This window comes from Fusarium solani (assembly GCF_023522795.1).
Source record: "Fusarium solani strain SB1 chromosome Unknown bctg00000000, whole genome shotgun sequence".
Lineage (NCBI taxonomy): Eukaryota > Fungi > Ascomycota > Sordariomycetes > Hypocreales > Nectriaceae > Fusarium > Fusarium solani.
In genome coordinates this window covers 1,598,782-1,622,704 of record NW_027072157.1, presented here as the reverse complement: position 1 = coordinate 1,622,704, position 23,923 = coordinate 1,598,782, and the positions used below count along the sequence as shown (strand labels likewise).

Sequence of the window (23,923 nt, the reverse complement as noted above, 5' to 3'; positions counted from 1 at the left end):
CCTACAGGTCGAATACCATGTCTGAGGCCCTATCATGACAGACCGATTCCCGTCCCTTGCGGGCTGGCCAGCACTTGCAGAGAGGGTAAGGCAAGTTCAGGTCTGAGACTATTACTACCAAAGACAGACAGACAGAAAGACAGACATCATCCCGTCCCAGTTCCCCACGTCTTTCCTTTTCCCTGTCGGCGAGAAAACCCATTTGTGGAACACGCTGCCCAGCCTAGTTCCCACGACGACCTGCTCGTTGCCGGAAAGGGCCTGCTGTGGAGATCAGGCTTCGCGCGATGGCGCACCTATCGTCACTCCAACAACAAACGAAGCTGTCCACGGCAATAGGCTAACAGCAAGGAGGAGCGGGTAGGGCAGGGCCCGAGGGGGAGGCTAGAGGCGAAGTGGTATGTAGCAGCAACCTACTCTGCGCAAGAGTCATTCATACCTAGCAACACACGTCGAGGAAGCGTGAAAAAGGTGCTGTGGGTATAACCTGATCCGAGGTACCGGGTACCAGCTGAAGCAGGTGTGGGTGCACCGAATCCTGAGGTATTTCCTACGACAAGGACCTATCGCGTCGTGTGCTGTACCGTGGGATGGGGAATTTTGGTGTGTCACTGTGTGTTTACTCTGCGGGTTGCATGCAGGCCCGTCGGGAACTACCCGCAGTTGAAGGGAAGGCAAATGGCCTTCGATCCATGATGGATGGAGCCTTTGGGACGAGCGTCCCCCTCCAAGTCCCTGCACCTTTCCTGCGAGTCCTTAGCTCCGTGCATCATCCCACAGACGTTAGCCCGAATAGGCATCGCCAAACCCTTCACCGCTTCCCGTGCGATGCGCCGGAATCTGGGCTGGTCTGGGTCCAGAAAAGCCCGCAAGTCGCGGGTTGTCTTGTCTGGTCTGTGTGTGAGTGTGCTCTGATCAATGCCGTCTCGTCGTCTCGTCGTCCCTTGGACCTGGATCGACCACAGCGGCAACGACGACGTGGCCACCATCTCATGCGTTGTTTCGTTCTCGTCTCCGCACGAGTGAGGATAAACAGAAAACAGGAGAATCTGATAGAGCCGCTCGCCCGCCCAACGTTGTCAAGGCGGTCAGACCCGAAGATGTAGGCACTCGTCATCGGTGAACCATACAGACATCCATCTGTGCTGCTGCTGCGTATGTAGCAGCACGGTTTGTTTGTTGTGAAGGTTGAGGTGCACTCTTGTTCGCCTCTGTTAAGCGAAGCATCGAGAGTGGACGCGGCAAGACATCCATCCTTCCATGGATGAATGGATGGACGTCTCAATTCCTCGCATGACTCTTATGCCCCTCAATTACAAGGCGGCCGGCAAGGTAGTACTCGCCCCAGGACGCAACTCGGACATCTAGACCATCACGATAAGGCTTCACTGTAAGTGCCAACCGTCTGCGCGTGCCTTCTCTCTCCTCCAGTTCTTGCCTACACTGCCGGCTCCTCCACTGTCCGGCAGTCAGAGCTCCAGCTCAGCCCCCTCAGCTACTGGCGCTGGCACCCAAAAGGAAGCTCGCGTTGGTATGGAGGACGAACACGTCGTCCAAGTTCATGCTGCTCGTCACAGGATGAATGGAGTGATGCCCACCCACCCGGGTCCGTTGGAAAACCACGGCATTGGCTGCTCTCAAAGGCGCGCGTGTTCCTGGCTACCTAACCTGCCCTGTTGACGGGGCCCTTCCCATCCTGGAAGGCTGTCTTTTGTTTTGACCTTCCTTCTTCGCGGCCTAGTTCTGCCGGCAGAGGCATGAGGTTATTCTTAGACCTGCGAGTCGGGCCGTGGTCCCATCTCCCGCCTTTAACCACGGGCTGTCACTGACTCTGCCATGACGACTACCAAAGGCGCCAGATGCAGATACTACTACTACATACATACATACATGCTTCCATATTTGGTCTGCCAATGCAATGCTCCTGCAACGGATAGCCTCGCGCGACTGGGATGTCCAACCAGACAAGCGCAAGGCTGCGAAGTTTTCCACTTGCAGACCGTATCTACCATGGTGCAGAATGCCAGAGGTGACTAGAGAAAGACACGGGCAACGGGGCATTGCTCTGGCCCGTGAAGGTGCAGCAAGTGAAACCAGGGGTCCTCCGTCTTCACGGAGGTGATCGGAAGACGTCCGGCGACGGAAAACGGCATTGCGGCTTCGGAGGGCCGAGTAAGACGGGGCCGCTATTCCCATGCTCAAGGTTTCCCACACTGAGATTCCCCATGGGAATACGCAGTCAGTCTTGATTTCCTGGCTCATTCTTACCCCCGGATGCGTCATAGGCCACCATTCCTCACATCCATCGCACCGTTTCTCCTCCCCGTCTTACCCGTGATAGCGACAGCGGCAGCGTTTGATGCCGTGCTCACCGGGCTCGGTGTTGCCGGGGTTGAAGATTCTCAATTGGAGGCTTTTTGGCTGGATGGTGGCTGACGAAGCATGGAAAAAAACAAAGCAGGCGCCTCAAATTTACGCAACAGCCATTGCCTAATTATCTCCGGGGCCATCATAGCATAGCATCTAATCTCGCCCTCTTTGAGGCCAGATCAAGATATCCATCCATCGCAGATTCGCCATCCATCCATCCCGCGACTCCCGTAGAAACTAGACAAATCACATTCACGTGCCGTAAAGCACCACAAAATTGTTGACAAGGTAGCATCGTGAAAAAAGGGGGATTTCATGGATTAGACAGCATCAATCACTCAATCACTCAATGGATTAATTAGTACAGCATCGCCTCCTTCATCCCCCCGTCCCAAGCTCTCTCAGCCACCCACGCCCCGCCTCTCAACCACGCTGTATCAGCGGTTCCGGTGTATTTTTATCCATCTCCCTTCATCAGCCACCACCGCTACTGCTGCTGCTACTGTACCGTAACCCTTCCCTTCGGTTAGCCGCCAGATCGTGCCCGTTCCCGTCTCTCTGGCCTCGCTTCCCTTGTCTCATCGCGGGTCCCCCAACCAAGAGAGTCAGTCAACCCCAGTCGGTCATCGGGCTCTGCCTCCCCACGGTTCGACGCGCATATTCGAGGACATCAAAGAAGCGCAGGGGTCTTGTCAATCTACGAACCTACCTGCAGCAGCTGGAGCCCGCAATCGTCGGGTCTTGAAGCTTCCGGCTCATGAGGACGAGCGAGGACCAGAGTCGACGACTCACGACACGATCTTTTGTGAGGCGCGGTCACTGCTACCCTTTATTTTCTCCTTCTTGACTGCCGAAGTTCCCTGGTTCACTGCCTCATCTCGTCTGCCGTCATATCTTGCATCTGCAGCAAAGCTGAACAACAACCTGGCCGGCTCTCGTCCATCACCTCCGCGCCCTAACCATCCTTTGCTCTCTTTGGAGGAATAGGCGCCGTCTCTCAGTATCAGGCCGACATTGATAATCATCATGTCCCCCTCTGGATTCTCTGCCAAGATAGAATTATCTCCATTGATACCGTCGTCACTGCCCATGCCACCGGCCTTGAGTTGTCGATGCTAAGAACGTGCTATTAAGACGACTTCGACCACCTTTATATCTTTACTCACGCCCGTACTTATAACTGGCCTGTGTGATCACGAGAACCAAACAACTTCGAAGACTGCAACTCACATCATCATCATCTTCTTCACTACAACTATCCTACAATGCGCAAACAACATCATCTCAGCATTGTCATCCCAGTGCCGGGCAACCTCCCTCCCGGTGCCGTGATAGCAACCATTCAAACATATACCCCCTCATCAGGCATCACACAACTCTGATCAGCTTCGACGAGGTCTCAACAGGCCCCGACGCCATCGCTGATGACCCTTTCTTCGGCCCTTGGGACGAATCCGTCCGCGCCTTCCGCCTCCGTGAGCTCATCACCCTCGCGCCGGGCCTCAACAGGGAGATCGCCTACCAGACCATCTTCCAGGATGTGCCGGAGGGTGTCCGGTCTCGGGCCACTGCCCCGGCCGGCATCGTCGTCCGAGCCGAGTTTGCGGTCCGACAGCGCCGTGCGGCGACGATGCCGATATCTCCAGCCGGGTCCGATAGCACCGCCTCGGGTAGCACGGCCACGGTTGAAGGGGACGAGTATGAGCTGCGCGAGGACATTGTCGTCGAGGCCAACTCACTCTTGATGCCTTTCATCACCGAGGCGCTCGCAACTGTGCACCGCGAGATATGTGAGAAAGTCATGGCCGAGATTGTCAAGAACTACTTCGGCACCGGAGATGCAATGGTCATATAAACGGCCATCATCTCAGACATCAAATTGGAAGGGGCAGGATGGCAAGGAATGGGGTGGATGGAATCTTGGATACCACATGGCGTTGGGCAAAATCATCTTGGGTTTAGAGTGGTCGTTTCGTTTCGTTTCGTTTCGTTTCGTTTCGTTTCATTACTTTCCTTGCATGTAAAGATATCCTAGGGGCACACATAAAGGATTGGGACTGGATTGGGAGGACATTTCATATCTTTACTTGTCATTTTGGATGGACGGGCAGCGGCGGATAACTCCTCGGATGGATGGCCTGTCCCGGGGTCTGACTTCATCTTGTTAATATCGTATGTAATTACATCTTCCCAGCTGCTCTACCGGCTCGGGCTCTCATAATTGATCGATGTGAGCATCTGGTGACTACCTTGTTATGGAGCCTATTAAACATTCATGATATCCAACATCCCTCGCCTCAGTGCACACTCCAGAGTCCCTTTAACCGTAATGCTGCTTTATCCATAGTTGTCTCTATCATGGAAGTCAAGACAAGATCCAAGTTTATGTATCCTCAAAGAAAAGGAGCCCAGTATCACAAACACACTTGTAAACAGTCCACTCACACATCCTCAAAAACAGGAAGCAGAGAAAAAGAAGTAATAAAAGAAACGAGGCAGCTCGTCCATGTTGAAGAAAAACAACAAGCAGACTCAGTTTGGTATCTATGCGCAGTACCGTCTATACCCAACCGCTCCCAGAAATGTTCCACAAGCACACCCACATATCCTACCATGGTGTGGCAAACAAAATCGCCGTCACTGGCGCCCAACCCGTCCCAGTACATTCAAACGTGAATCGCCCTTCAGCAAGGGGCATAGAAGAGGAGAAACAAATCGCTGCTGACAAATGAAAGCCAAGGCCCCTCAAAAGGACGTGGAAGGGCCAAGAAGAAGAAGAAGCAAGGCATCAAACATGGCGAGAGAGATTCTCCCTCGCGTCGCTGGGCTGGCGCTGATTATCGACCGCCGAAATCACTCGCGTATCCCATCTCACCAAAGCCCTGGTTCATTCCTCCTTCACCAAAGCCTGTTCCGGGGCCGCTGACATAGCCACCGTCTTCATTCTCGTCATAGTCGCTAGCATCGAATGATGAACGGCCACTCACATCATCATCCATACCGCCGCTCACATCAGAGCCACCCCAGTTCATCTGTGCCAGAGCTGGATACTGGGCAAGGAGAGCTGCCGGGAGCATTGGGTTGCCACCAGGGTCCATGGGATAAACAGGGGGTTCCATGCCCATGTTGGATGCAACCACCATGTTTTGAGCAATGTTCTGTTGCATACGCTGCTCTTGCCAAAGTCGTTGCCGCTCCATCATTTCCTCATCCAGTAGAGGCTTGATGCAGATGCGGCCCGCCTCAGATCGGAAATGCCGGCCAAGAGCATCCGCACGGGCGAACCTCCTGCCGCAACCCCATTGGCCTCCAACCTTGAGATCACCCTTGCATACAAACTTCTTCTCGCCCGAGTGCAGACTCTCGTGTCGCTTGCGATCGTGCTGTCGGGCAAAAGCTTTGCCGCAGACGGTACACACAAACGGTCGCTCATCAGTGTGTGTTCGCAAGTGGGAGCGCAGGTTATAGGCGCGAGTGAATCGCTTGGGGCAGAGAGTGCACTGGAATGTGGCAGGATGCTTTTGAACGCGCTTGGCCGCGCCACTGTCCTGGTTGTTCTGGTACTCGGGGTCGGCCAGGCGCAGTGCAATAACATTATTGGGAACTGCCGAAGTCGACTGCCTTCTCCGAGAAGGGGACGTGCCGGCTTGTCTGTCGAGGGGCGACAATGACCTAGAGTCTGACCGCGAAGACAAATCAGAGCCCAATGATGGAGAAAGACTAGCGGCATTGCCAGGGCGATTGAGCATCATGCCGCCGGGGTGGAATGGGTCCGTAACCGCACGAGGACGAGATCTGGGGCGGCCTATGAAGAGTTAGATAGCTCACTTGTAACAGCGAATTGGATACATACCTCGGTCTGGAGGAGTCAAAGAGTCCTGATCCATACGCGATTTGGGCGTATCAAAGCCGCCTTGCTTCATGTTATTAGGAGCAAAGTCAATATTGATAGCAGGAGGTGCCATCTGCGACGACAAATCATGGCCTGGCGCTTGGAGGCTTGGGAAGGCCTCGACAGCCCCTTGGAGTTCGGGGTATGTGGTTGGAGCACCGTATGCGTTGGTAGGATGTGCCAGACCAAAAGCAGGCTGGTTAAGGTCGGGCATCTGCTGTGGGACAATGCGAGGACTAATCGCAGGACTATGCGACGGGCTTCTGCCCTGGTGCCCAGGGCTGCCAACCTGGGGGTCTGAAATACTGAAGTTCCCAATTCCCAGTACTTCTTGGTAAAGGCTGCCGTCCGAGGGGCGATGAGCAGGTGAATGCCCACCTACGCCGGTGTCAAAGTCATCGGCGCTGACGAGATTCGGCGACGGCGCGACGGACGAAACATCCGAGTACTCGGAGGGGGTGCGGCGGTGGCCCTGGAACTGAGGCTGGCTCCAATCGGCCATCTGGTTCGGGAGTAAAGCGTCCGCGGGGCCAAGAGACGCATGTCGCGAGTGGCTAGGCGAGGAGAACTGATGCTGGTTGAAGGCGGGCGACTGGTGGGCCGAACCAGGCTGTTGACCGTCCGGCTGGAAGAGGTGAGGAGGGGTCGGGGAGTGGTGGCCCTGCGGGGATGCCATATTGTTCATATCGCTAGGGTTGAGCGTGGCCTGGTCGAACAAGGGGGCGTTGAATTGGTCGCCCTGACCACTGGTAGTCGGGAAAAGAGAAAGTCGTCGTTGAGGTTAGGCGACAAGTATGCGGTCTGCGCCTGGTTGTTGAAGGGTAGCGAAGTGTCGGAGCCGGTTGGCTGCTGGCCAAAAGAGGCGGTGTTATTGGGGTCGAGAACGGCGGGGTCGGAGAGGTTGGCCTGAGCAAATGAAGTCTGCTGCTGCTGCGCAGGAGGCGGGAAAGATGGCGATTGCTGAGGGCTCAAGAAACCCGAGTTGTTGAAGGAATCATAGGATGGCTGAGCGGACTGTTCCAGAGTGAGGCCAAGGCCGACGGATGTGTCGTTTGACTGATAAGGCGTCGGCGAGGGGGAGTGGGATTGGTTTATATGAGGCTGTTGATGACCGGCCGACGGCGACCGGCCGCGCTGAGGTTGTTGATCCATGATGTTGCCGAGTTTAGAAGCAGACGAAGCAGACGAGGCAGACTCCGAGTCAGCCTTCAGGCACCGTGGCGATGCCGGGGGCTGTGCGCTCACAGGGTGATGCAATGAGCGGGGGACCGTCCTATCACGGCAGCCGGACGCGTGGAGGGGGTAGCGAGGCGCGCAGTGGAGCGGGATGTTTCAAGGTGAGAAATGCGACGTCGGTAGTAGGATCGCAAGCGCTGTGTGATGATGATGAAGGACGGAGACAGCAGCGCTCGATCTTGTCGAGCTGGGTGCGCCGTGGACGAGGACGAGATGATGATGGTGGAGGTGAGTTATTAGGCTGCGGGTGCAGTGCGGGCGGCGGGCAGCACAACTCAGCAATGCAAGCGAAACGGCAGCAGGGCGGTAAAATTAAGGTAGCAGCTGGAGCAGCGAGTAAGGTCATGCACCTTGGTATTTGTGAGACTCTTCTCAGACGGGAGAGCTGGGCGGCTACCTACCGCCACTGGAACGGACGCTTGGAGGGGGACACTCTGTGGCTGGTCCACAGTCTTCTTGGGTCCAGAATTCCCGTGGAAGGCCAGCCAGCAACCCAAGACGGCGAGAAGCGGGGCGTGCCCACAGGCGTCTAATGCGTAACAGCGAAAAACCCCCCGATATGCGATGGTCAGAGCCTGGGAGCGAAAAGCAAGTGGTGCGGCGAGCGAGCGAGGCTGTGCAAGCCCTGGAAGAGACACGTCGAGCAAATGGGGCCGACCCCAAGCCAGAGCGACTGGGTACCTGAGCCTGAGCAAAGACAAGGCAAGGCGGTGGTGCGAGACAAGTTCCCGACGAGACAACAACGGCCTGGAGCTAGTTGCTGTGACAGGAAATCTTGCTAATTTTAACAGTGTCCGGGGGTGTCTGGGATCTTTTGATAGTCGGTTAAGTTAGCTTGAGGATGACGATGTTGTTGAACCACTGTTGAGTAATATTAGTGATGGTGGAGATGGGAAGAAGAAGAAAGAAGAGAGATGAGGGGGGATGGTGGTGAAGAAACACGGGAGATGCAGGGGAATATTCGGGTTGAAAAGAAAGAGGAACTGAGAATGAGGCAAACGGTGAGGCAATGGAAGGTGAGGCAAGAGCAAAAGGAACAGCAAAGGGCAGGTGCAACAGACGTCGGCAATTACCTACCCAGGTAAAGATGTTGATGCCTGTCTGTGCCGCTGTCAATCGCATGTGCCCAGTCTCGGTCTCGTCTTTGCTTAGATCTCTCTTTCTTCGGCATTCATTCATTCATTCTCACGTTTGATATCATCCCGTTTACAATAACGATACTGCAGGCCGTTGCAGATACGTTGTGATGTGTGTGATGTGATGTGCCCCAAAGTCCTTTTTCCCAGCACCCGTCACTGCTTCACATCACCAAGTACAAACACGTCCTCTGCAGAGGGATTGGACCAGCTTCGAAGAAAGGCGGCAAGTGACAGACGGACGGGCAAGACTGGATCCAATCGAGAATGGGGTCTGTGGGTCGTGATCCCGTGGCCCCGTGGCTTGCTTCCCCAGTCGGGATTGGCGGCTCTGCTTTCTCCAGTTCATCATATCAGCACTAGAGGTACCTTTGCGCAAGAAGCTCAATGCGCTGGAGCAATGAAATCGAGGTCAAGCCACAAGCAGTTGTGTCCTTGGGAGAGGCTAGTAGAGAGTTTCACTGAGCGGGCGAGGCTCGCTGCGCTGTACGCATCCATGTGAAGGTTAATCGTATCTGCAGGGGTCCGAGCATTCAGGTTATCATCCATGGATGTCCAAGACGACCACAACAGTCGGGTCGGGTCAGTCAATAGCTCCATACCTACCGGGCTGTCAAGACGGCCCGAGTAGCGTGTTATCACCGATGTGGATGCTCCTGGTTCACTAGAGCTCCAGCCTTTCATCACTACGGAGTATTAATGTCAATCATGTCTCTCCTCACATCATCTCGGGTGCGCGCTTGTTGTCAAATCAGCACATGGTCCAGGCCAGGCAGGGCCCGAGAAATGAAATGGGCCTTGTCACTCTCCACTCGTCCAAACAACCGAGCATTTCGAAGAGTGATGCTCGCCTCGAGTGAAGTAGAGTAGTCTCTGTGTTTCAAACCGAGGACTTAGCCGCAGCCAGCACATCTCACACTCGGCCCCCAAGGACAGCAGCGCCCATCCATCCATCTTTAGACGCGATAACGCTCCAGATCCGGCGTGTCCTGCCCCACAGAGCGTCTCTCTCGTCCATGCCACCGCGTCTAAGTAGGTTGCTGCGTGCGTAGGTACGGTACATACATACATGGCAATCCTTCCGAAGACAAGCATTGCAGCCAAGGGGCAACAAGAATAGATTTACGCTCGCTCCCCTGGATCGTCACCCCAAACCCTGTCAACACTGCCACCACGAACATGTGCGGGCACAGAAAAGAGGAGGAGGAGGAGGTTGGTCGGTGGGGAAGCATCTAAAACAAGATCATCAAAGATTCCAGCGGGCATGAGACGAAATTGAACCACAAGTCACTCACGTTTCAGTTCATTATTCGCGCAAATTGTTCCCAGCAGTCAGTCACTCTATCTCCAACTTACACCGCCCCAGCCTTACACGCGGCCCACGATCCGTAAACTTCCCCACAATCCAAGGCTGTGCTGCTCGTGCTGGATGAGTTGAGTGCTTGCGTGACCGGGGGGTCACACACAGAGAGAGCGATGAGCGAAACAATGGGCATGAAAAAAAGGTGATGTGCTTCAAAGCATGACATCAGTTTCAGCCAACTACGACCCTCGATGACAGCGCACATCTCCCCAAAATGATCCTCGCAAGGCATATTCGACCTCTTGGTGACGCGGTCCGGTCCGGGTTCAAAGAAGCTTAACGACGTCCCCTTGCCGAAATAGGCAGGAAATTCACATGCGAGATTGGACCATCCAGAGACTACGGGCAAACGAGGTGATACGGAGCGCCTACATAAGAATTACGTGTTCTTGGGAGGCACTGTGCAACAAGGGACAGCAAGGGTTGGTCTGCGTGAAGGGCCCGTTTGTCACTATTTCGAGTCCTCGCTGAGGCCCTCGGGTTCTCTTTTCCTGTTCTCCTCAATGCATAGAAGCAAGGAACTTGTGTAAATTTTGATTGTATTACCACTGGAAATTATCCATCATCTACCAAATTCTTCTATGTATCCGTCATGAGTTGGGATTGTCCGGCCCCAAACGCCTCCAAAAACAGCAACAAACTGCATAATTCCACAAAGCTCCACCTCGGGGCCTTCCAGAACGCCGGTTCCCAGTGGTATCATATGTAACAGCTCTTTAAATGTACAGACATCTTTTAATGCTCTTCTCTCAACAAAAGAAATGGCTTTTGGTACAAGGTCGTGTTTGACTTTCAAGGTTATTTCCTCGTCGTCGAGTCGTTTAGTTTTCGCTCCCTATTAGATGACATCGGCTCGTTCGTATCCAGCAGGCTTAAGGGCAGGCCTGGGAACCTCTCGGTCCTTGAACTCGCTGACAAAGGGGTTCGGATCTTCGGATTGGTTGAGGTTACCGAGCGTGTGGTTGACACCTCGGTGGACGGCTTCGTCAGCCCTGATGTAAAGGATCAGGTCCTTCATCGTGCGGTGCTCCTTAGGCATTTGCCAGTACTAGCCACAAACTGAGTCAGCAGGGTTTCATTTCAAGACCTGTGTAAGAGTTGTTGGTGTTGCTCACCTGGACAGCAATGTCGGGAATGCCAAACTTGGGGTCGTTCCACTTGGGCAAGTTACCGTCCTCAATCTCCTTGATGCAGCGGGTGTAGGTATGGACGGCCTCCTCCTCGAGATATCCGACAAAACGGTGGACAATCTTGGGAGAGATGAGGTACGAGACGAAAAGACTGTTGAAGAAGACGCCCTGGGCTCCAATGATCATCATCTTCATGAACCAGCCAGGCTCGCACATCTTCATGAATGTCAGGAGGTGCATCCGCTCGTTGTAGCTCTCCTCGAGGAGCGTCTCGATCCAACCGTTGTCTCGCTTCATGCGTCGAAGGCTTCCGAGGTGGCGCAACATGCCGCCGACCATGCCTGGAACTCCGGCGATGCTCTCCAAGAAGATGAAACGCACCAACTTGGGCTTGTCAGCCTGCGTTTTCTTCGGATCAGGGGAGGGAGGTGATACATACCCATTGCGCCTCGGTAAGAGGCTTCTGTGCCACAACAGAAGTTGTTGGGTGCTTCTTGTCAACTTGTTGTTCACGATCCATGCCCGTGGCCTTGTCCATGCACCACCGGGCAAGGCGCACAATCTTCCAGGCCACCCAGTCACCTTTGGTTCGGGGCTCTCGGTGGGCAGGTACGACAGCAGCCATCTCTTCGTATGTCTGGGCGTGGTGAGGCCATGCTGGCTTGGTCTTTTGGATATGGGCAGTCTCCTTCACGGGGAAGAAGTCGCGGAGTTGGGTGGCGGGTGTTGACGAGAAGAGTCGATGTTGTTGGCTCGCTGCGCAGCCGACTCTAAGGACAGCCGGGCATCCAAGAAGGGAGGAAGAAGATGATGCAGTACGGACGAAGCTTAGAGCTGCTGCCTTTCCAAGCTGTGCAGCTTGTCTCGAGGCGTTTGCGTGCTGGATCTGAGTCGAAAGCATTGGGATGGACAAGACTTGCAAGGTCTTGGATGTAGAAGAAGGTATAGCAAAGAGGTGGTAGAGACCAGTGATGATATTGTTTGATACAGGACACAGCATGCAAAAGCCTTCTGCCTGACAAGGCATGACAGGACCTTATATATTCGCAGATAGATAACAGCCATCGGGGAGGTTGCCCCGGAGGATGGGCATCATTCCCATCCATACCCCCAGGGTCCATGGCAAAGCAGAGTCGGAGTTCCCTCGCGAGGGAGCAGGTATGAGCAGGATGCCTGTGCACCCAGCTGGGTGTTGCTTACAATAGACGATACGAAAGCCACGAAGACAGACCGGAAGGCTCAAGGTCCATGTGTTCAAGGTGAGCGGCGTGTGCGGCGTCGCGGTATCTTTGCCGCAAAAATCGGGCCAACGCTGGGCTTTGTCATAGTGATGACGGCCCGCAGTGGTTCAGACAAGCGCTGAGAGGCGCTAGCAAAGCTCTTTCAAGACCCAAATCGAGAACGCGGCCATGTGTGTGGATGGGATACACAAGGTTCACCGGCGGCCGTCTTGGAGTTGCTGGATACCACGTGAGAGAGTTCCATCGGGAGGACTCGGAAGATGGGGCTCTGCTCTCTGGATGACTACAGTATTACCTCTCGCGGAGACTAAACCACCTCAAGGCAAGGCGAGGTACATGGCCTGTAGGCGTAATCTCTGCGGTTGCGCAGGTTTCTATCAATTTTTACTGATGCTCATTCCCGCATTCCCTGATGTCGGGGACCCCAAGCTCAGCTTCACCAGTCGGAAGGCGTCGATATCTATTCAGCTTGACCTCGCGCTCGCGCTTTGGCCTAAAAACCGCGAACGAGATCCATCCCGGCGGGTTTTTGATTGGTGACTCGGTGAATTGTTGACGGGAATATGGGCCTCAGTTCGGGGACAAACGTGGGCAATCGGCGACGAAAAGGCATCTTTTTTACTTAGACGCACGCCTCTATGAACCACGTGCCACAGAGTCAGGGATCCAAATTTGGGGATGAGCCTAATTATTTTCTGCGTAGCATTGGCAGGGCTGGAATTTGAAATCATTATGCCTCCTTTATCTGTGAAAATCTGCGTCATCATGTGATGGTCAACTCCGAGGAGAACGGAGGACATCAGCCACTTGCAAGATTTTACAACGAACCTACATGCAGTTGATGTCCGTTATGAAGGCGTGTTTTATTGGGATTTTAGCTCATAAGTGAGAGAATAAGAAGTTTCTCAGACGGGAGCATGATGAAATTGCTGACTTTGTCTGCGCCTTGAGTTTAATGAGGCGACTAACACTGATTATCAACATTAATGGGTTTCATGCTTAATCTGTACTCTCTACACAATTAAAGTGTAACCAAGATACAAGCCTGAGAAGGTGTCCATGATGAAAGCCAAAGAATTCATAAATCAAGGCTTGCATTCATCCAAATCATGTTCAAATGATCCATCATCCCCGTCAATCCCAGCCCTGAACTTGTCAGACGCGGGTGGCTTCCGGGTAGGGATGCCACAAATGCAGCCCCACGAGACATGATGGATGCCAAGACCCGAGCCCAGATTTCGAGGTATTTATTAAGAGATCACCAAGTTTAATATGAGTCACATGAGCGTATGGATACCTCGGACAGGCAGTCAGAGCCCCCCCTACCGTGTAAATAGGCAACTCGGGTTCCCAGGTATGAATTCAACCATGGACCAGCGTTGGCGGGTAAAGTCTTCGAGTCTGAGCCAACCTGAAGAACAAGGGAAATATCGGAATAGCAGGAACAAACATCGATGCAACCCCCAACTTTTTAGGAGCAGCCATGATTGACGTCAAGATCTAATCGTATTAACGTTTCCGCGCCATGGCCGAGGAAAAGAAAGCGTCTAAAAAAAAGTTGAGAAAAAAAAAAAATCAAGTTCCCCCAAAAGTTGCCCCTCCTTCTGCCCCTCCATCCCCCCGTCACTCCTGCAATGAGTGCCTGTTTGGGTCCAAGTCTTTGTGCCCGACCACTACGAGTCGATGTACCGTGAGCAAAAGTTAGTTTTCTTTGATACTATTCATTATCGTTCAAGGTATCAACTATTGCTGTCCATATAATATACAATATTAAATAAGGCAAAACTTTCCTATTAGTCTTTTCCCTGCCCAACTTATTCATTCTTCCTGCGACCCAGATCCATCCTCGACCCGTTTTCGACCGACTCGCGACCGGCATCAAACACCCACCCACACACACACGCACATAAGGCGCACACAAAACTTTCCTCCTTGACACACCTCGCACGCCTCAAAACATCTTCGACAACCGCCTTCTTTCTACCACCAGAAAAGAAAACACTTGACATCATGCCTCCTAAGAAGTGGGGTAAGTAGCCCCTCCAAGCACTGGGACATCTAGATTTATCGTGTCTTATCGCGAGATGGGCTTTGCGGGGTCGTAGACTCGATCCCTGCCTCGAAATCGTGAAGGACCTCTTGGCTAACAGAAGTTTTCATAGACGACGAGGAGAGCGACGATAGCTCCTCCTCCAGCTCTCTCCAGGCTACCGGTGCCGGTGCTGCTCGCCGCAAGTTTGACGATGAGGAAGACGATAGCGATGTAAGTCTCGACATGGTGCCCCGCGCTCTCTGGCGCTTTGCAAGACTGACCCAACCCTCTTCACCAGGTCCTCGATTCGTGGGATGCCGCCGAAGACTCCGAGGTAGAGCGCGAGAAGGAGCGCAAGGCCGCCGAGGCCAAGGCCAAGGCTGCTGAAGCTGCCGCCGCCGCCAAGAAGCCCAAGGGCCAGCGTATTGCTGAGCACCAGGCCGACCGAGCCAAGCAGAAGGCCGACGCCGCCAACGTTCAGGTGATCGAGGAGACCGAGGCCGAGAAGCGTGAGCGACTCCGACGTACCGAGCAGGAGGCCGATCTCGCCCACGCCGCCGACATGTTTGGAGATATCGGAATCAGTGCTGGTCGGGCCAAGACTCGAACTGCTGCCGTCGTCGTCGACTCCAGCGACCCTACCAATACTATCGACATCTCCAAGCTGCCCCTTTTCCAGCCCAAGACCAAGGCTCAGTTCGAAAACCTCCGCACAATTCTCGGCCCCATCCTTTCGGCCAACGCAAAGAACGCCCAGTACAGCCTCTTCCTCCAGGACTTCACCAAGGCCCTCGCCAAGGAGATGCCCAGCGAGCAGATCAAGAAGCTTGCTAGTTCTATCACCGCCCTGGGCAACGAGAAGATGAGGGAGGAGAAGGCTGCCGACAAGGGCGGCAAGAAGACCAAGGCTGCCAAGACCAAGACGTCCCTGGTTACTGGCCGTGCTAACGTTGCGGACACTAGCCATTACGATGAAGATGGCGACTTTGGAGAGTGAGTATCTGGATCCCCATGTGAGGAACTCGACCAAGCTGACCCTGCTCTAGTGATGACTTCATGTGAAGCGGTTCTTGACGAAATAATGAGGGGAGCTCCCATCTCGCGCCCCAGTCCGTGGCTCCAACTCCGGGCTGCGCATTCCTGGCCCTGCCCAGCGAGCCTGTCTCTACACTTGCCGTGGTGTAGTTACGGTGTGCCGTTGGAGCCTACGTCTGTCTACATGCCGGCGTTTCATGGCTTCGCCTCGAATCTGTTCCGGGTGCTCGGATAGGACAGGGGCAGCAGGGTGAGGGTGGCGCAAGAAGAGGGTAGCAAAAGGCGGTCGTTTAATGGGCGGACGCGAGGGCGTCGGGATATTTTGGAATGAAAGCGAACACGCTCGGAGACTGGCACTTGTCCTCACAGCAGACGAGTCCGTTGCATGGACTCCATTAGATGGGAGTGGTGTGTACGGTGACTCGAGTCCGGGCTGCCCTGGTCTAGAATAAGTTTAAAGACAAGAGCTAGAGGATAGTTGTGCATTACATCACACCTGAACATCTTGAACTTCATATAGAACTCGTACATTATCATGTCTGTTCGTATACAATTGCCTGGCTAAGCTGCTTTCGTTGTTATGTGATATACCAACGTACCAGCATGGCAGGGGTATCTCATCAACCGCCCATGACCTTCTCCCCAGCACGATTAGGGAGAGTAGAATCGTGGGTGTGTATTCATTCCTGTCATTCATTGCAACAGACCAGCAACGCCGAAAAATTCCCAGGCCTGTCCATTGTAGGACCCCAAACGCCGACCGTTGTCTTTCCTATACATGCGTCGTCATCCATCCCGATAAACCACCCACTTTAAGATATACAGCATCGCACATGTATCAATCGTCGACGCAATGCTCCGTAAATTGGAAAAATGATAATGGCAAAAAAGAGTAGAGTGAGTGAGCCAGTGATGCAAAGGCTCAGACCACGTTGCCCGCCATGCCCATGAAGAGTGCGTGCACAGCAAGGGACAGGGTCCAGAAGCCAACCTTCTTGAACCGCCGTACGCGGCTCTGCTGGTTCTCGACGTCCCTGGCAAAAGCATCGTAGGTCTCGGCTGACATGTCGTTCATGAGGCCGCAGTCAAAGATGGACCAGCTGCCATCAAAGTCGCTGGCGCGCTTGACGATGCGGCAGTTGATGGGGATGTAGGTCTTCTTTGCGTTGATGTAGGCAACGATGGGCCGGACGAGGGCCTGGTTCACGTACGACATGTCCTTGGTGAAGAGAGGCACTGCGGCTTTGACGTCGTTCAGGTGGATGCGAAGATCCATAATCAAGTAACGGCGCTCGTCCTCGCCTGCCTGTGATTCCTCGGTCGCGATATCGCCATGGATATCACCGGCTGAATCTGAGAGATGGCCCCTTGTGAGGAGAGCAGGGCCCTGCTCTTGAATGTTGCGCATAAAACGGTGGCGGTTTGAGATGACAACCTCCTCCAGCTGGTCGTAAAAGTCTGTCATGACCTTGGTGATGCTCTCATCAGTGTCCGCTGGGAACATGACATCGGCGACAATGTCGACATTTCCCTCGTAGATCCAGCCAAAAGGTCCCTCAACTCCACGGTTAAGGTGGTCGATCTTCAAGCCATCGATTCGGAGCCTGCTGAACTTCTTCCACGCCTTGGGATCACCAAAGCCAAGTGTAGCGTCCGGATCGCCGTTGCCGCTGGGAATGACACCATGGACCTGTCGCGGGTGGATCGTGAATAGGGAGCCATCGAAAGATCCCGACATGTGGTTTGCTGAGAGGAAGTCGTAGAAGAGCCACTGCTTCCGGAGCTGAGGCAGCTCGCATGAAAAGATGCTGACCGAGAAGGGTCTGAAGCCACCTGGTTGGTGGACGGTAAGCAGAAGATCCTCCATCTTGAACTTTTCAATCTCAAAATCTCCCGGTTGGTGCTTGTGACGGTAGGACAAGGGGTCAAGCTCCTCTATCGGCCAGGTCACTGACGTACGGTCAATGACACCCCGCACACCCTTGATCTCAACATCCTTTAATAGGCCTTTGCCGTTCCACCAGTTTAAGAAGGAGAGCGTGACGTTGACGGTCGAAAACGTCACGTCGAATTGGGTGTAGTTCCCGTCGTCCTCTTCGTCCTCGGACTCAGACACCTTCTCTAGATTGGCTTGTCGACCAGCCGCCGCCTCAGCAGCAGCGTCTGATGAACCCTTGCTCACGGATGAGACGCTGCCCTGACCAGGGCGTCGAGAAACAAACACATTTCGGAACGAGATGACGCCATCGCGCCATTTGGGAACAATGGCGGACTCGAAGACAACGGTGACACCGGCAGACTGTGTGAGATAATCGCCTACCCATCGAGCCAATGTTTCTGCAGCCTGTTAGTGATCGTTAGGCCTCCCACGATAGGATTATCCATACCTTGAGCAAAGACGGTGTTGATAGAGAGGATGATGAGAGAGAAAAAGGTTGTTGTTCCCAAGAATCCAGACAAGATGGCCAAACAAGAACCATGAAACAAATGCTCCCCATTCATCGATGTTCCATGGCCTCATGCTTCTAATAGACACCCACTTCAACCGGACCTTGAGGCGCTCCCAAAAGCCATTAGCAGCCTCAAGCAACTCCTCCTTGGTAGGCCGGTGGGGCATCCTCGGAAGATGTAGATATGACATATAGGATGCGATTGACTCGGAGTCCGAGGCAGAAGCATCTTGCTTCGGTTGGTCGGGGGATTGTTTCGAAGCATCTTTGGCCGTTTCGTTTAGTGTGGAAGCCTTGACCTTCTGTAGGTCTTGGGTAGTCTTGGATTGTCTGGTGGGGGAGACTGCGATTTCCTTGCCACAAGAACACCTCGACGCATTGCCATCACTGCTCCCACTGTAGAATCTATGCTGCCATGGCCTTGCTGGCCATGTCGGTGTGCATTTTGCATTGTGAATAGCAATGCGAGGGGTCAGCGGGGTGTTTATGCGATCGGCGCAAGGGTTCCGAAGCGGCAAAGGATGGCGCCAGGCACATGTCGGGGCATTGGTCGCATTATTGTATGCGATTCGACCGAAGGGTTGCCATTCTCGCTGGCTGTGAGCGGAACGAAAACTCGATGGCGCGAGGGAGGTCGGTGATAGTGGCCATCTCGGACCAGATTCTGCAGAGGCACGCAGAGCTGCGGGTATGGGTATGGAGCAGCATGTGGCTGGAGAAGAGTTGATGGAGATCCCAAAACAGCGGCCGATCCGAAACGAGGGAAAGCCCTTAGCCATCATTCCAACACATTGTGCCTGCCTCGAGGACAATCAGGGCACGGGGAACGTGGACGGGACAAGGCAAGACGGAGGTGAAAGGGTTTGGTTGGAGTGAGAGTGAGAGATCGAGGTTGCAACGGAAGATGGAGTCGGTGTTAGCAACCTCTGATTCCGTCACACCCAGGCGAGTGCCCTCTTGAGAGTGTGCTAACTAATGCACCTTGATTTTTGGGCAGCCGAAAGTCACTCCATGACGCGCCCTCCAGGTTGGAGTCGCCGAGCCAATCGATAAGCCGCGATAAGCCACACAAATTTTTGATCGGTGTGGTTCGAAAGTCCAACGGCGTCCCCACCAAATCCTCAATACCCTTTCGACGAGCTCGACTTGAAGATTTTCGTGCGATCCCGATATTGAAGAATATTTCTAGGAGCCGAAAGTGTGTGCTGGATTCCGTCTCGATTCTTCACCGCAAGATATTCTTCGAGTTCTGCCCAAAATGCCTGCGCCCACAGCGTTGAAGAAGGCCGAGGATGCCCCGCTCGCCACAGATATTCCTCTTCCAGTCGCAGGTAGGAAAAATTTCACAGAGTCGAGAAAATCGCAGAGGCCAGGGTCTGACATCTAGCTAGAAAATGACGAAGAGTTTCTATTAGACGCTCCCGACGCTCTCCCCGCTGATGCGAATGCCGTCGTGCCTGTGGAGGACAATGAGGATGGAATGGCTATCGATGAGGAGGGACGCCCTCGATTTGCGCCGGCCAGAGACATTGTGAGATTGCCTCTTTACCGTTCATGTTGAGAGAACATGCCTCTAACCTTCCCAGGACCCCATCACCAGAGTCGAGACTCGCAAGGTCCCTATCCCTCCTCACCGAATGACACCTCTAAAACAGGCCTGGACCTCCATCTACCCGCCCCTCGTCGAGCATCTGAAGCTCCAGTGCCGAATGAACATTAAGCGAAAGACGGTCGAGTTGAGGACGTCGAAGCATACCACCGACTCGGGAGCGCTGCAAAAGGGAGAAGACTTTGTCAAGGCCTTTACGCTGGGCTTTGACGTGGACGACGCCATCGCGCTGCTACGACTTGACGACCTTTACATCGAGACATTCGAGATCAAGGACGTGCGAACGATGCACGGCGACAGCCAGGCTCGCGCTATCGGTCGGATTGCTGGCAAGGACGGAAAGACAAAGTTTGCCATCGAGAACGCGAGCCGGACCCGAATCGTGCTGGCCGACTCCAAGATTCACATTCTCGGCGGGTTCAAGAACATCCACCTCGCCCGTGAGTCGGTCGTCAGCCTGATTCTCGGAAAGCCACCTGGCAAGGTGTACGGCAATCTCCGAACGGTCGCGGCGAGGATGAAGGAGCGCTTCTAGACGAAGCTAACGATAGACTTGGGTTGCTACATACGGCGTTTCGGGTGGGCAGCATTATGATATTGGGTTATGTCGGACAGGGGTTACGGACTCGAAGCACAGCACAGCAAAGCAAGGCAAAGCGAGAGGCTGGCATGGCATGGCATGTCGATAACGATCGAGTTTGAGATGAATCTGATTTGATGTTTCGTGGATACCCACATGGAAGGATGCAGTGAGGCAGCAGAAAGGCGCGCGCGTACTCTTACACTACCTTGACTTCCATGCTCTACGTGCCGACATACGGACGGATGCACACGGGCCCGCGACGCATGATTGTGCCGGACGAGACGTTGTCAGTTCATGTTTGATACTCAGCAGTAATACCGCTTTCAAATATCAACCCATGTTGTCGGCCTGCACGCATCCAGACATAGACGCCCACACAAACACGAGGGGGGGTGGAGGGCTCGGGTCTCTTGTTGGCTGCAGCTCCTCATGAGAGCTGATAGGCACGGACTCGCATCACTCCATTCACATCCATGTCTATCAGAACATGAAAAACATCGACCGACTTTCGAGCCCTGACCGACAATTTGAGGATGGCGGCTTTCTGTTGGAGCTTGTCTTGTAGACGAAGGAGATGCGGAAGCACTGCATGGCATGGTTGGGCCTGGCAGATGGGATGGATGGTGCCTGCGCTCGCCATGCAGCCTCCCGGGACTGCGGAGGCGCGCCTCGTCGCACCTACACCTTGTTGACTTTGGCTTCCGATCGGGACGGGCATTGTCCAACCGGAAGCCGTCCTTGAGCCGGCACGGAGAGGCCTGGGCAACGATGCGGCGGACGACGGGCAAGGCGAAGCCCGCGCGTGCCCGCGGCGCCGGGAATCAACGGGAGGAGGAGGGCTGATGGCTGGCATCTTGCTGTTGGCGAGCGAGGCAAAGGCACGGCGGAACGACGGGATGTAGGTAATCGACTACGTGCTACGTGGGGATGCATGGCGAGAGTGGACATGATCCAACTTGGGAGCCATGACGGATATTATCCTGCGGCAGATTGGGCTAGGTAGGCTAGCTAAGAGCAGTAGTAATCAAATCTCATGAAGTGACAGATGGATTCTCCTCTCGGTCTCAGTGCGGCGCTGCGTCGGCCGGCAGCATGGCATGTAATGGAGGCACCGTGTGTCTGAGGCGGGAAAAAGAGGTGATTTCCATGTCCAAACAACGGTACCGCAGCGATATGCTCATGATGATCCATGCTGTCCCCCTCGAGCCAGGACCCTGTCAACGTCGGCTATCCATCTCCCAGAGGTGAGCCGCGAACCATTGGCCGAGTAGCAGCCTTCGCGAGGCGGGATGAGGATAATTTTAGCGGGGTACCCTGATCTGGGCGATGTGAAGCCATCCACCTCAGTTTTCCATTTTTTTTGCCTTGCCTCTCAAGTCGGTCGGTGGACCAACCAGGGGGCACCCCTCCACTTCACCTCTAACCATGCACCTCTCAAGGGCCCCAGTGTGAGATTGTGAGATCATTTTCACACCTCCACGGCCGTCCATCGAACCTATTGCCCCACCTTGCTTGGTGAGAGGTGTTGTCTGGACGTGCCGTCCACCACCAGCCTGCGTGCGTGCGTACGCCATGGACGGGCATGGCATGGCATGGAGGGAGGTGGATGGGGGCTACGTACGGTACCTTCCTAACAGCTTTCGTGTCGACTGTTTACTGGGCTCGACTGCCTTCCTCATGCTTCCAATTCCTTCATAAAACACCCTGCCCTCCCCTCCATCTTTGCTTTCTCCCTTCTCTCTTCCTCCTCTTCATTCCTCTTCTTCACATCCATCTCACATACAGACCAGAGTACCTCTTGACGTGGTTCTGGGCTTCATTGCGTCTTGAACAAAAAACCTTCTCTCCACCAAGGTGAGCTTCATTTGACTACCCACTGTTCGCTTGCTGTTGCCCCTCCTATCCTCCAGCTCCCTTGAGCTCTGTTGCTGTTGTTCCCCTCACTGGACCCCTCCATCCAGTCCACCCCTCCATTCCACCCCTCCCTCACCGATTGGAACCCCCCACCAAACGGGAGCTGGCTGGCTTGGTTGTGATGAGCAACACCAAAGACTGTTGAGGCATATTCCAACCACTCGTCATTTTCACACGGGCCGTTTCTCGTTTGGTGCCGCTCACCAGAAAGCTCCGCCTACCAGAGAGCTTATAATTTCTCCCTCTTCCCTCGCACTCTTCTCTCTTTCCTCTCCTTCCACCTCACAACACGACAGCAGCCGAGCTACCCACCCATTGAACTGCCAGCTAATACATCAGCCCATCCAGAACATCACATCATCAACATGGCCATCACCAAGGTCTTCGCCCGCTCCGTCTACGACTCCCGTGGCAACCCCACCGTCGAGGTTGACGTCGTTACCGAGACCGGCCTCCACCGGGCCATCGTTCCCTCCGGTGCCTCTACCGGTACGTCCCGATTCTCCTCGGCTTCACATAACTGTCTCGCTAAGTTTCCGTAATATAGGCCAGCACGAGGCTTGCGAGCTCCGAGATGGCGACAAGTCCAAGTGGGGCGGCAAGGGTGTCACCAAGGCCGTCGAGAACGTCAACACCGTCATTGCTCCCGCTCTGATTGAGAAGAACATTGATGTCAAGGACCAGTCCGCTGTCGATGCCTTCCTCAACGAGCTCGATGGTACCCCCAACAAGACCAAGCTCGGTGCCAACGCCATCCTCGGTGTCTCTCTGGCCGTTGCCAAGGCCGGTGCTGCTGAGAAGGTGTGTTTCAATTGGATTCTCTCTGCCGTGTTTCGTTCACATGCTGATCTCTCCTGCAGGGCGTTCCTCTGTACGCTCACGTTTCCGACCTTGCCGGAACCAAGAAGCCCTATGTCCTCCCCGTTCCCTTCATGAACGTCCTCAACGGCGGGTAAGTGTCAATTGGCTCGATGCCTAGTGCTGTTAGCTAACCTTTATGTCAGTTCCCACGCTGGTGGCCGTCTCGCCTTCCAGGAGTTCATGATTGTCCCCACGTAAGTGCCGCTGCTGAGTGATACAACCCAAGCCTTGCTAACGCGGCCTTAGTGACGCTCCCTCTTCACCGAGGCCCTGCGCCAGGGTGCTGAGGTCTACCAGGCCCTCAAGGGTCTGGCCAAGAAGCGATACGGCCAGTCCGCCGGCAACGTCGGTGACGAGGGTGGTGTCGCCCCCGATATCCAGACTGCCGAGGAGGCTCTCGAGCTCATCACCGATGCCATTGAGCAGGTCGGCTACACTGGCCAGATCAAGATCGCCATGGACGTTGCCTCCAGCGAGTTCTACAAGGTGGAGGAGAAGAAGTACGATCTTGACTTCAAGAACCCCGAGAGCGACCCCACCAAGTGGCTCACCTACGAGGAGCTCGCCAACCTCTACGCTGAGCTCAGCAAGAAGTACCCCATCGTCTCCATCGAGGACCCCTTCGCCGAGGACGACTGGGAGGCCTGGAGCTACTTCTCCAAGACCCAGGACATCCAGATTGTCGGTGATGATCTGACTGTCACCAACCCTCTCCGCATCAAGAAGGCTATTGAGCTCAAGTCTTGCAACGCCCTCCTCCTCAAGGTCAACCAGATCGGTACCCTGACCGAGTCCATCCAGGCCGCCAAGGACTCCTACGCCGACGGCTGGGGTGTCATGGTTTCCCACCGATCCGGTGAGACTGAGGATGTCACCATTGCTGACATTGCTGTCGGTCTCCGTGCCGGTGAGATCAAGACCGGTGCCCCTGCCCGATCTGAGCGTCTCGCCAAGCTCAACCAGATCCTCCGAATTGAGGAGGAGCTCGGTGAGGGCGCCATCTACGCCGGTGCCAACTTCCGCACCTCTGTCAACCTGTAAATGGAGAGGCAGATGTGCACCTAAAAGCCT

The 23,923-nt window shown here is 54.5% G+C and overlaps 7 protein-coding genes across 7 annotated transcripts; 4 read left to right on the top strand and 3 right to left on the bottom strand.

The window, feature by feature from the left end:
- Positions 1-3,396: 3,396 nt before the first annotated feature.
- MRS44_000514 (uncharacterized protein) lies at positions 3,397-4,225 on the top strand (the record flags this gene model as incomplete). The annotated part of the gene is made up of 2 exons (XM_046273483.2): positions 3,397-3,446; positions 3,757-4,225. The coding sequence occupies 2 exons, from the start codon at positions 3,397-3,399 to the stop codon at positions 4,223-4,225; spliced, it is 519 nt and encodes a 172-aa protein (XP_046139250.2).
- A 982-nt stretch (positions 4,226-5,207) lies between these two features.
- On the bottom strand, positions 5,208-7,414 carry MRS44_000513 (uncharacterized protein; the record flags this gene model as incomplete). The annotated part of the gene is made up of 3 exons (XM_065624080.1): positions 5,208-6,175; positions 6,224-6,968; positions 7,007-7,414. 3 exons carry the CDS (start codon positions 7,412-7,414, stop codon positions 5,208-5,210), a joined length of 2,121 nt encoding a protein of 706 aa, XP_065479800.1.
- Positions 7,415-10,835: 3,421 nt separating this feature from the next.
- On the bottom strand, positions 10,836-12,028 carry MRS44_000512 (uncharacterized protein; the record flags this gene model as incomplete). The annotated part of the gene is made up of 3 exons (XM_046275128.2): positions 10,836-11,045; positions 11,113-11,511; positions 11,567-12,028. 3 exons carry the CDS (start codon positions 12,026-12,028, stop codon positions 10,836-10,838), a joined length of 1,071 nt encoding a protein of 356 aa, XP_046139253.2.
- A 2,350-nt stretch (positions 12,029-14,378) lies between these two features.
- On the top strand, positions 14,379-15,397 carry MRS44_000511 (uncharacterized protein; the record flags this gene model as incomplete). Its single annotated transcript, XM_065624079.1, has 3 exons — positions 14,379-14,397; positions 14,519-14,631; positions 14,699-15,397. 3 exons carry the CDS (start codon positions 14,379-14,381, stop codon positions 15,395-15,397), a joined length of 831 nt encoding a protein of 276 aa, XP_065479799.1.
- Positions 15,398-16,357: 960 nt separating this feature from the next.
- On the bottom strand, positions 16,358-18,664 carry MRS44_000510 (uncharacterized protein; the record flags this gene model as incomplete). Its single annotated transcript, XM_065624078.1, has 2 exons — positions 16,358-17,779; positions 17,987-18,664. 2 exons carry the CDS (start codon positions 18,662-18,664, stop codon positions 16,358-16,360), a joined length of 2,100 nt encoding a protein of 699 aa, XP_065479798.1.
- Positions 18,665-19,143: 479 nt separating this feature from the next.
- Positions 19,144-20,029, top strand: MRS44_000509 (uncharacterized protein; the record flags this gene model as incomplete). The annotated part of the gene is made up of 3 exons (XM_046267740.2): positions 19,144-19,216; positions 19,277-19,416; positions 19,472-20,029. The coding sequence occupies 3 exons, from the start codon at positions 19,144-19,146 to the stop codon at positions 20,027-20,029; spliced, it is 771 nt and encodes a 256-aa protein (XP_046139256.1).
- A 2,327-nt stretch (positions 20,030-22,356) lies between these two features.
- Positions 22,357-23,893, top strand: MRS44_000508 (uncharacterized protein; the record flags this gene model as incomplete). The annotated part of the gene is made up of 5 exons (XM_065624077.1): positions 22,357-22,480; positions 22,539-22,792; positions 22,852-22,943; positions 22,996-23,038; positions 23,150-23,893. 5 exons carry the CDS (start codon positions 22,357-22,359, stop codon positions 23,891-23,893), a joined length of 1,257 nt encoding a protein of 418 aa, XP_065479797.1.
- Between the last annotated feature and the right edge of the window lie 30 nt (positions 23,894-23,923).